The 12,410-nt window shown below is 35.8% G+C and overlaps 1 protein-coding gene across 1 annotated transcript in view; it reads right to left on the bottom strand.

The window, feature by feature from the left end:
* Samsn1 (SAM domain, SH3 domain and nuclear localization signals 1) overlaps positions 1 to 12,410 on the bottom strand; it is a 148,417-nt gene that overhangs the window by 107,361 nt on the left and 28,646 nt on the right. The window contains exon 6 of the mRNA XM_048345791.1: positions 4,121 to 4,200. Coding sequence (XP_048201748.1) covers positions 4,121 to 4,200 — 80 coding nt within the window. The remainder of the gene's footprint in view (positions 1 to 4,120; positions 4,201 to 12,410) is intronic.

Genomic DNA, 12,410 nt, shown 5'->3' with positions numbered 1-12,410 from the left:
AACTAAGGATTAAGAGGCCAGAAGCAGAAAAGTGACAGTCTACCTGAAGTAACAGAATTTTATTTTGCTATTCTTTGTACCTTTGGCTTCTTAAAGGACCGAGATAACATTTTCAGGTTTGAATTTCATTTTAGGCAGCCAACTAATATCTGGAGCATAAGACAGTCTGAGTTACGAGAATTTACAATTGATTCATCTCTGTGAGCATTTTGTTTTCCAGAATTCGTTCCCATAGCCACCACAAACTACAGGGGAGGTTGAGAATTCAAAGCCTTATCTTTTATTCTCTATAATTTAAAAAAAACACATTAAGAAAAAAAATGGTTGAAATGGATGTAGCATGCTCTAACGCTCAATACTTTATTCACTACCAAAAGAAGGAGGAATGCATATGTATATTTACATGTGCATGCATCACTCTACAGATAAACATTTGTTTTTTCAATAATTTGCTCAGTAAGGACCTGGGGGTTGGGTAAATGTTTTGGTTTAGCTTTGAGCAGGGGTGTCTGGCAGTGCTGAATATCTCCAGCAGTGAAGGTAATAAATGTTATCCTTCTTTTTTATCATGAATATGAATGACGCTCTGAAGGCTGAATGCAACCTAAAAATTTACGTGAGAAATGAGGCATGCAACATTTTTGAAAATATATTAGACCAAAGTCTGTATTACTGCATATTTTATACCCTTTTCAATATGCTGCACAAGATATGAGCTATCCACAGAATGCTGTCAAAGAAGAACAAACAAGAACAAGGATGCAGAAGCAAATTCTGGGGAGTCAAGTTCCTCCAGGATGTTCTAAATGGTCGGTAAAATGATCATGATACTAAGAAGGCTGCTTTTCTTCAAATTCTATCCATCAGCATTTCTCCTGCAAGCCTAGTTCTCTAGCAAGTTTACCCCAGCTCAAAAATGCAGAAAAAATCATGAAAACAGTCAATGCTGAAGAAAGCCTTCCATGAGCATCTTCACCTTCCCCTTGCTTCCTTCTACCTTCCTCTGGGCTTGAGAATTTTCCTTTCCTTTGGGAAACATGAAAGCCACATCTTCCCAAATACTTTCTGCTTAAGAATTTAGATTAGGTTTGAATATTTTATTCTGAACCTCCCAGTATCCAAAATGCAGGCAGTAGATATGATCACATCACAACTGTAACTTTATGTTACAATTAACATTTTGCAAACTTTATGCCCTGTTACACATTTAGTTTGTAACATATAAAGCAAAATGACCATATGAAAATGTTTACTGTTACGACATTGTAAAAACTGTACAAGAAGCATCCATTATTTTATTCCTTCCTATACTTAAGTACTTCAATTGTATAATGAATACCTAGAATTTCAATAATAAGAAAAGTGTATCAATTTCGCTTTTTCTAGGCATCTTTTGACTTCTAAGACCATATCTGAGCCAAGTTTGGCCTCACTGAGTGACAAATGCATGGGGTATCCTATCTGTGGATGATGTCCATAGACTGTCCCAGTCTCAGGTAATTTTATGATTCAGGTACGTGATTCCTAGGCATTAACCACCACAACAAAATTGGATAGGAGTGTGTGCATTTTCAAGTGAGTCTCATACAGAGAGTGCTCAGGCTTCCTGTAAAAACACTGCCACCGTGCACCTTTGCTTTCTAATGGGACCACATAAAACTGCTACATTCTACCCTCTGTCCACAGTCTACACTCTGCCCACAATCTACACTCTGTTCATGACTGAATTAACAAATGTGCTTCTCCATCTGAGAATCATTCACTCCCTTCCCCGTTTTTCAAAGACAGACTTCATCCATTTTTCCTCCATCAGAAGAAATGTTTAATCTTTTACATGGTCATTTATATTAAGCCAAACATGTTTTGTCTTACACATAAATATTTATTGGTAAAGTTCAACTGAATAGCTATTATGAATAAGAAAAGCAATTGAAGATGGATAAGATCAATTCTATCCTCAATTCCTCAAATGAGGATTTCAGGATGAGCTGATTTTTTAAACTGTATTTTCTTTTCTTTTTTGGTACTGGGGATCAAAACCAGGACGTTGCACTTACTAGGCAAGTGCTTTGCCACTGAGCTACATCCCAGCACAAGGATGAGCTGATTTTTAAATGTCTTCAACTCAGTATGAATTCCTCTAGAATATTACTTAATGGTAAATGACATGTTACCACTGAATAATTAGCATTTGAGAAGCCACACTCCCTAGCCTACTCTCACCTCCAAAAACATTGGCATTGGGGTGAAAATTGATCTCGCATCATTTTCTTTTGAAGAACGTTCTATATTATTTCCTTCTTTCTAACAGGCAGTTCTGTTTTTTCTGCTAAGAACCTAAAGAAAAATGTTTCTTATCACAAAGTATTTCTGGAGAGCTCTTCCTGTAAACCAGCCATTTTTATTTCCTGGCTATCGGGCAATGTTTCACTTAGATATTTATCCGAGACATCATTTGAATTTAGGAACATTTGACTGTATATGTCAGCAATAGTCCACAAGCTGCACTCTTGAAAATATCATGGAGTCTTCACAAAGAGGAAAAAGAGGAGGAGAAGGGGAGGTACACAGGAGAAAAGAAGAGCAACAACTATATTTTTTAAGCATTAAGTAAATGGCAACCACACACATAAATGCTTTAGAGAAATGTCTTCCTCCATCTTCATGACAGTCCTGAGATACAGGGACTTTTATAGACATATTTGACAGAGAGATGAAAACTGAGGCAAAAGGGATCACAAAAGGCTAAGCCAAGTTACAAAGCAAGTATACTGTCTGAATTCAGAGCTCTGATACATGTACTTTTGGGTAAACTGATTGGATATTTTATACTCAGGCAGTATTTTAGCAGATCTCAAGAGAATAATAGTATAATTCCAGCAGCATCAGAAAAACCTGCCGAAACTGTAGTTGGTCAAAAGTTAAGGCTCCCTGCCTAATTCATTGGAATATCTTCCCCCTAAAACCTTGGAAATTCGGCTGAATTTAGGGATGGAGGCTGTTTCTCTTCAATAAATCTACCATTCAAAATTTACATATAATATCCTCTGCCTATTGATCAGTCTCCTGCACCAAGGAAGATCAGTTCCAGATTCAGACAGTCAGTTCCAAATTCTTTTTTTTTTTCTTTATTGTCAAAGTGTGATACAGAGGGGTTACAGATTCATATGAAAGGCAGTGAGTACATTTCTTGTTCTACTTGTTACCTCCTCCCTTATTTCCTCCTCCCACCTCCCCTTCCCTTCTGTCCCCAAGAGTTGTGCAGTTGGTTTACACCAAATGGTTTTGTAAGTGTTGCTTTTTGGATGGTTTGTTTTTTTTGTTCTTTGTCTCTCGATTTGGGTATTCCCTCTCCCTTCCCCAGTTCTAATACCCATATATAAACAGTGTCCAGTGTACTCGGATGTAATATACTGGTAGCGAGGGTACAGCCACAGGAAGAGAGTACAAGAGAAACAAAACTAAACAAACCAATCAGTCAAACAGACAAGGAAAAAGAGAAAAAAAGTGGTTCCAAATTCTTTAACAAAACAGTCAAGTGATTCAAGAAAACATTTTAACTGTAAAAAAAAATAACAAAATCAGTCTTTTTTCAGTGGTTTTTGTCTCATATGGTCTTCCTCCTTTCAGGATATACAGCAACTATTTAATTAATGTTATTATTACAGAGATCCAACACTTAGGCAATCTTAATTGCTTGAAATGTTAATTAAAGCAACTTCAAAGGAATATTTTAGTAATCACAGTATGATTTTTATATTGATGTGAAGTCTCAAGGTGCAAGCCCTACATCAATGTTGCTAGACATTTGGAAGAACTTAGCATGGGTTATCCACAGAGAACTTTCCACTGTGTTAATTTAACAGGCCATGGTTACTTATCACAACTGCAGAACATGATGATTTACATAAATGGTTTATTATCTCAAATCATTGTTTGATTTTTTTGTTTATCTTCCAACTCACAGGAACATAAGCATAGCAACTACAAAACAACCAACAACAACTAAATACAAAATAACTGCAAGGCAGTCTTGTGCACTATATATAGCATATTATGAGACTCAATAACAGGATGGTTTTAATAAAATAACATATGTTTGATTACTCACATTACTCACCTGATAAGAAGTTCCTTGTATATTTTTTTCATGAAAACTATATATGTTATCAGTCAAACTGAAACTATCTTCATTTGGATCTATAAAAAGAAATAAAAGTTGCACATAGATTATCGGGAATTATAACATTTGAATCTGTGACTACAATTCATTGGTAGACTACCTGCATATAATGAGTACAGTCCTAGATTTAACCTACATCATCCCAACAAGAGAGAAACTGAAGAAATATAGGATTTGGGAAGTTCAGATGCAATTTAATTATGTTTCATATTTTCATTTTGTCTTTTAAAGCATTACATTGACTTGTTCATAAAATATCCCTTCCTACAAGATATATCCTTTTTAAATAAAACACATAAAATAGCAACATAACAACAAAAACAAAAATGTCAGCCATTATCTGTGTTCTTAAGTAAGCCAGGGCATCTTGCTGGGATGGTTTCTTTCTTGATAATAAAAGGAAGTCATACCAGCAATAAAAACAAGTTACCCACCTTACCTCATTCTGTGAAACTAAGCTTTCCACCCCTGGCATTTTGAGTTTCCTTAGTTCTGATCCTCTCAATATGAATTATTTATGTCAAAACTGTTCTAGGCATGGTTTAGTAAAAGCTTTGGAATTTGGCATCCATTTGCTTGCAGCTACATGGAGCCTTTTCAAATGTAACAGCAATTCCCTTTCAAACCTTGTGAAAAGGACTTCATTTATTTAAATCTTAAGTTCACAGTGTGTTAAAAGAGAAAAAATCTTCTTGGATCACTCAATCTAAGTCTTTTATAAATGAGGATACTGACACTCTTAGAACTCACTGACCATTGACATAGTAACTTTGCCTTGGCCTTGACTTCTTTTTACTTGCAACTAGCACATTTTTTCCCCATATTTATTCTCAAAGCTTGTGACAGAAGGAGGGACAAGCAAGGCCTTTTTCATCATGCATTTGCAAAATCATGCAGCGTTTTCTTCAATTCTCCTTCATAGCAATGGTCAAAAAATATGCTAAATGTATGATTCAGTGTCAAGACAATTTGTAATAATAACAATATTTAAGCAATAGTAACCATACAGCAAGATTCTGACAAATATCTAAATTTCAAAATGAACTGATTTTTTTTATAATCTAGTTCTTTTAAACAGGGTCTTCTATCCCAAGATCAAGATGTTAGAAGTTGTTTTTGCAGTCTATTTTCTAAGTCCCTGTCCTTAGAAAACAATTTCTTCCAACTTTCATTTTGCTTCATGTTTCTTTGATCTCAATGATCTTTGAAGATCTCCTTCTAGAAACATTCTTCTAGGTGTGGGAAAGGGTAAAGGGGCCTCTTGTACACTAGAAGCTAAGGAGCTGGGTGAGGAAATAAGATGTGAGGATGTGCAATGCACTTGTGTAATGATGCAAGGTAGTAAAATGACAAAATGCTATGGGAAAAGACCATTCTAGGTCAGACAACTTAAGAAGGGGTAGGGTTGTTAAAGAAGTTTGAAAAATGAGCACAGTAATGAAAAGATAGAAGAAAATGAAAAATATTGGTACAGTGAAAATGCTAAGAACATTGGTTGATAGAACAGATTGAGTGGGACAAGCTGAACTATGACCCTGTCTCCCAGAGCCATTCTGGGTAGAGTCCAGGGAAATAGGGCTGGATAGGTAAGTGTGGCCCATTTTTAATGAACTTTTATTACCAGATAGAACAATTTGGACATGACCAATTGAATCAATTTTACATGTATAAATATCCATAGGAGTCAATAACTAATTTTCATAAATGAAGTCAAGTTAGTCAAGGAGTCAGTGGGATTTCTGTAGTGAGCCAGAAGGCCAGTTCCTCAGCCAAAGGGTAATCATGATTCTTATTTTTCTCAAACTAAAGCCTTCTGAGGCTTTCAGTCCAGAATTATGTGTCTCAAGAAAATATAAATATATGGGTTTTATTGTAAAAAATGTCTTATTTTTAAAATGTCATATGATCCCTAGAAAAACTTTTTTTTGAGAACTTATTCAGTTAAAACCAGGTATCATATACAGTCCCTGCTGTGTTAGATGGGAAAAATAAGAATTTTAGATTAAGGATGCAATAAAAAGATGACATTTTATGAAGGTTAGCCATTTTATGTTTATTTTAAACATTTGTATATATTTGTGATCTTTCAAATATTCCTCTACAAAAAGAACAGAAGTAATTTCATTCTAAGTGTCAACAAGCAGAAATATTTGGGTTGCACTTCTTAAAATGGTCACAACCATTATTTCCAATGCCACATGGTCTTCTACAGTGTGATCTGGCCATTCCTCCAAGAAACAGAGTCTAATGTTTCTCCTGTTGACTCTAGACTAACCTCTAGACTTGTGTTTCCCAGTAAATTTTAGTAGAAGTGATGCTATGTGGCAGAACAGAATAGAAGAAGCTTTGTAGCTTCTGCATTGATATCTTGGGATGCTCATTTCCAGACACTTTTTTGTTTAATGTGTGAAGTTTTTGTGTGTTCTTCCCTCGTAAAACCCAACCCTGAATGATGAAAAAAACTGAAGTTACAGGGAGATATCCACATATGAGTCCTCTGAGAATCCAGGCTGAGCCCGGTCTATCCAAGATCATTTCTCAACATACAAGTGAGGATGTCTGTACTCATCCAGCTATCAAGCCCTTCAGTTCTTCCCAATCATCTAATCTTCTTAACTAAAACCTCAGACATCACATCATGAAGTTCTGTTCTGACTCAGTTACTGTCATCTGACTGATGTTCATGAGCCTTAAAAAAAAACAACCCAAAACATTATTGTATAGCTGTAGGAATCAGGGGCAGTTTGCTCACAGCAGTAGATGATCATGATAGGCATAAACTGCGTAATGAGTCACAAACATCTACATGCATAAGACTGTACCATTCAGCATAAAAATTGAGACCCAAACTGATGCTCAACTGCAGATACTGAGAAAATCATGGAGTGGTACTAATAATGACATTTGACTTTGTAATATTCGCACAGGTAACTGTAGTACTAGTAAGAACTCCCGTAACAATTTGAACGTTGCTAAGATTTATTTGGGTAAAATACAGGAACTCTGCAAGTTGTCATTCAGTAAAGAATGCTTCCTTAGATGAGGAAGAGGCGCTGCTACAATAGTGACTTTTGTCCCAGGAGTTTATTCCCACATCCCGATGACAACTATAATGTGAAAGAGAACTTCCTTCTGACATTTCTCACACAGTCCAGTCTAGCCAGAGTCAAACTGCCTGCTCTTGGGAAACTTTCATTTTTAATTAAATGTGATGGTAGCTCAAGGATAAAATGCTTACTTGCCGGCCACGTGTGAGAACCTAGGTTTAAACCTCAAGGCTGCTAAAAAAAATAAGTTAAAAATTTGGATTGCTTCTTCTATATCACTGAAGAACATTGTTGGGATTTTGATGGGTATTGCACTGAATTTGTAGCAGTACTGCCCAAAGTATTGCCATTTTCCTGCCTTTAACTCTTCCAATCCAGCAACATGGAAGCGTTTCCTTAAATGTGGTTTAATTTCCTTTTTCTTTTCTTTGAGTTTTTAAGTTTTTCATCATAGGTGTTCTTCTCAGCTTTGGATAAGTAATTCTGAGGTTTCTTTTCTTTTTTGAAGCTATAACAAAAGGAGTTGTTTTCCTGATTTCAGCCTTTCACTTCTTATTGTTGACATACAGAAAAGCTACTCATTTTTGTATGCTAATTTTGTACACTGCTACTTTGCCAAAGTTTCAGATCAACTCAACTAACTTGGGATTCATTAAATTCATGGGGTTCATTAAATACGGATCATATCATCGGCAAAGAAGAAGAATGATTATTTCTTCTTTCCTATTTGGATCCCCTTTAGGTTTGTCTCTTGAAGGGATGGTGGATCTTTCAAAATGCTTCTTTTGCATTTATTGAGGAGATCATGTGGTTCTTGTCTTTGTCCCGCTGATGTATTGAAGTACATTAATTGACTTGCATATATTGAAGCAGGTTTGCATCCCTGGAATCCCATTTGCTAGTTATGAATAATTATTTTGGTTAGTTGTTGAATTTGGTTGGCCAGAATTTTATTGAGAAGTTTTTCATCAATATCAGAGATGGGTATATAGTTGTATTTAATGAGTCCCTATCTGGTTTGGGGATGGGTTATCCTGGCTTCATAGAATTCAATAGTGATCTTTCCCTTTCAATTTCATCAAAGAGTTTGATGAGTACTGGAGTTTTCCTTTGAAGGCCTCATTGAATTTGGTTGTGAATCCATCTGGTCCATGGCTGTTTTTTTTTTTTTTATATCTATATATTTTATTATCAAACTGAATTACAGAGAAGTTACAGTTTCATACATTAGGCATTGGATACATTTCTTGTACTGTTTGTTACCTCCTCCCTCATTCCCCCTCCTATCTCCCCTTTTCCCTTTCCCCCCCACCATGAGTTGTTCAGTTCATTTACACCAAACAGTTTTGCAAGTATTGCTTTTGTAGTTGTTTGTCTTTTTTACCCTGTGTCTCTCAATTTTGGTATTCGCTTCCAATTTCCTAGTTCTAATACCAGTATACCCGGTTTCCAATATACTCAGATAAGATACAGAGAAAGTGTAGGTACAACCACAGGAAGGTGATACAAGAAGATCACCAATAATAGAGGCTACAGTTACATATGGCACATTGAAAGTAGTTACAACTGTGATATAACAATCGTTTCCATAACATGGAGTTCATTTCACTTAGCATTATCTTATGTGTTCGTAAGGGCATAGCTATTGGGCTCCTGTGATCCTCTGCTGTGACTTGCCTAAACCTGTGCTAATTATTCCCTATAAGGGAGACCATAGAGTCCATGTTTCTTTGGGTCTGGCTCACTTCCATTTCCTTCCATTTTCTTACAAATGGGGCAATGTCATTCTTTCTGATAGAGGCCTAAAATTCCATTGTGTATATGTACCACATTTTCCTGATCCACTCTTCTACTGAGGAGCATCTGGGTTGGTTCCAGATTCTAGCTATGACAAATTGTGCTGTGATGAACATTGTTGTGCTGGTGGCTTTAGTGTGATTTTGTTTGTGGTCTTTTGGATAGATACCCAAAAGTGGGGTTGCTGGGTCATAGGGGAGTTCTATGTTTAGTCCATGGCTGTTTTGAATGGGAGGTCTTTTACTTCCATTTCTATTTCATTACTTGTTATGGGTCCCCAGCACAAGCATGTTAACTGAAGCATTGTTTAGCATAGACAAGATATGGAATCAACCCAGATGTCCCTCAGTGGACAAATAAATCAAGAAAAATGTATTTTATATACACAATGAAATTCTATGATTTCATCAAAAAGAATGTCAATGCCCCAATTGCAAGGGAATGGAAGGACTTGGTAAAAAATATACTAAGAAAAGAAAGCCAGACCCAATGACAGACAGGCTGCATGGTTTCCTCTTTTTTAAAAAACTAGAATGTGCCTTTAAATCCAATACATAGTAAAAGGAAAATAATTATGCCTGGATATGGTTAATTAAATGGCAGACTAGACATCCACACAGTTTCAACGAAGGAGAATATTCTTAGGAGAAGATTGCAAAGGGTCAACAGCTATGTGCATATCATCATATAAATGATATCATATATCATATAAAATGATGCTATATGATCATATAAAATGATGCTTATTGAAATGAACTCCAATAAATGGAAATGAGTTCTTTTTTTATTCTACTGTTTGTGGGCTTTTTTTCCTTCTGTTTTTCCCCTTCCTGTTTCTTACATTTATATTTACAAATTTCATCTTTAGTGTCCAATAAAACAGGGCTATGTTACCAATGGTACACATTCGTATCTTCATCTCACCAAACTACTACACACACTGGCTGTCCTCAGCCAAAATCAAGCACTCTAAAATAATTAACAGCTAAAAAGTAGTGTTGAAAATGCAAAAGAAATATTATGGGTTGGTATGTAGGGCACTAATTGCTTAGAAATACACTTAGCCTTCCAAATGAAGCTACTCCACTGACAAAATTCAAGCCCAGAACCCGTGGCCCTCTCTCTTCCACTGAATTTCTCCCTTCAATTTATAATAGCACTGACAACCTTGGTCTCAAGCCATCAACTCCTCCTAGCACAGCATTAATCCCTAGGTAATGTCCTGTGACTCAGCTCTGCCGGCCTGAAATGTCAACTGAGCTTCTAAGATATACATCCAACCTTCACACATACATACCCCTCCCTAAACACACATGGTGAGTCTGGATTTGATTTCAAGAATCTCAAAATATCAAAGCTGAGAAGTATTCTGTAATATTAATCTGTTTTTATCTTTGACACAGGTAAAGAAGCATCTCATTTCAGGCCAAGATCCTTGGCTACCTTTCCAATATACCTATCATAGAATCATCTGCCTCTTACAATTTGCTTTCAAAAGTAAAATTAAACAAACATATTTCCACAAAAGGAAGGTGTAGAAAGTAGAAAATTTGACAAGATATGTGGTTAAAAAAAATTTACCTAAGAGAAATCTATAATGCAAGGTCTATGATTTCTTAGCCATAGATCATCAATACAATAAGCAAAAACACAATGCATTGATGAATGGATAGGTTAATGAACAAAGTAACTGGGAAATGAACAGATGACTAAACCAGGATCTGTCTAAACAGAGCTTTGTGATAAAAACATTGTTGTAATTTATTGTAATTGAAAGAAAATATTTCAAATAACCTGACTTAGTTCACTTTTGTATTTACTAGAGAAGGAATTGTATATATTTAAAATCCTAATTAAAGTTATTCACCAAAAACATTACCTGATGTATTTTGATAATTAGACTATAATGCCCTGTTTTTTCCAATGTCAAAATATGTAAATTTTTCTTACATGCCCTTTAAACTATTTGGAGAAGATGCAAAGTCAGTGGAACTCAAATTTAGCCATTACCTTTTGGTTGACAGGACCTTCTGATATGGGAATCACTCTCAGGATTTCTGGGTTCCTGCCAGATTGTGTCTTTCACAGTATTTCCTTCAAAGTGAAATTGAAGTATGGCTAGCAGAAATCACAGCAACACCTATCTACTAAGTATGTAATTTGTAATCAAAACCATGTTAATACATGGCTATATTTGGTAAATGATATGTTAAGAGAATTCTATGCCCCATTTTGAGGAATTCTAGTTTGTGATGGACAACTCAAGATAACCTGTGGGCTGTTCATTTATTTGCACCAACTATAAAATTATTCATACATATATTGTAGAATGTACTATTCAAATGATTCTTGATCACTTATGATTACATTATTCCTCTGAAAACATCTTGAATTCATAACTATTTATGTGCATGTCATGGAATATTCTTTTCTCTAGATTCCCTATCATTTTAAACAAAATAAACACTCATACAAGAATATTGACCTATGATAGGTTCACAAAACTAAAATTCCTCAGAGAAAAGGATATCATTTGCAGCCTTATAATCCTGTATTTAATAAAGTCCTGGGGGCTGGGGATATGGCCTAGTGGCAAGAGTGCTTGCCTCCTATACATGAGGCCCTGGGTTCAATTCCCCAGCACCACATATACAGAAAATGGCCAGAAGTGGCGCTGTGGCTCAGGTGGCAGAGTGCTAGCCTTGAGCAAAAAGAAGCCAGGGACAGTGCTCAGGCCCTGAGTCCAAGCCCCAGGACTGGCCAAAAAAAAAAAAAAAAAAAAAAAGAAAGTCCTGGACCTGTAAGGAAATGAGTGGTATCAAATGAAGGGTTGGAACCCTCCTAATCAATATTTCAGAGTAGTCATTCTACATGTTCTACCATACACTGGAAACATAAATATTAAAGGATGGTAACCAAACAATAGCATGAAGACAAACTCAGCATGCTTTGTTGTTTATAAAGGCACCATTTGCTGTCAAGTTTGAATAGCAATAAAGTTAGTAGATCATCAAGATTTATGTTAATCATAGTGTGATACAAATACAACAGTCTGTGAGAATACACTTTGATAGTAAATGAAATTTTGTCTCACTTGCTTGTATTTACTATTAAGTATTCAATGCGAGACTATATTTAAAATATTTAAAATAAACAGAGACCATAAGAAGCTGATGAATGAGATGGAACATAGTCCCTATATCTTCCACTACTCTAAGAATATCAACCTGACAAAAGTGCAGATGTCCTAGGACAATGCACCCATTGAGCATTTATAGCCTCCCTCTTAGTCAGAGAGAGCTTTTCAATACTAAAAGAGAAAGGTTTTGACAAGAGAGTAAGGGAGATTAGAATAAATGCCAGCCTGTTAAACTCCTAAGGAG

Source organism: Perognathus longimembris, chromosome 5 (assembly GCF_023159225.1).
Source record: "Perognathus longimembris pacificus isolate PPM17 chromosome 5, ASM2315922v1, whole genome shotgun sequence".
Lineage (NCBI taxonomy): Eukaryota > Metazoa > Chordata > Mammalia > Rodentia > Heteromyidae > Perognathus > Perognathus longimembris.
Note: the sequence above shows the minus strand (reverse complement) of the source record. Positions and strands in the feature narration are given on the sequence as shown.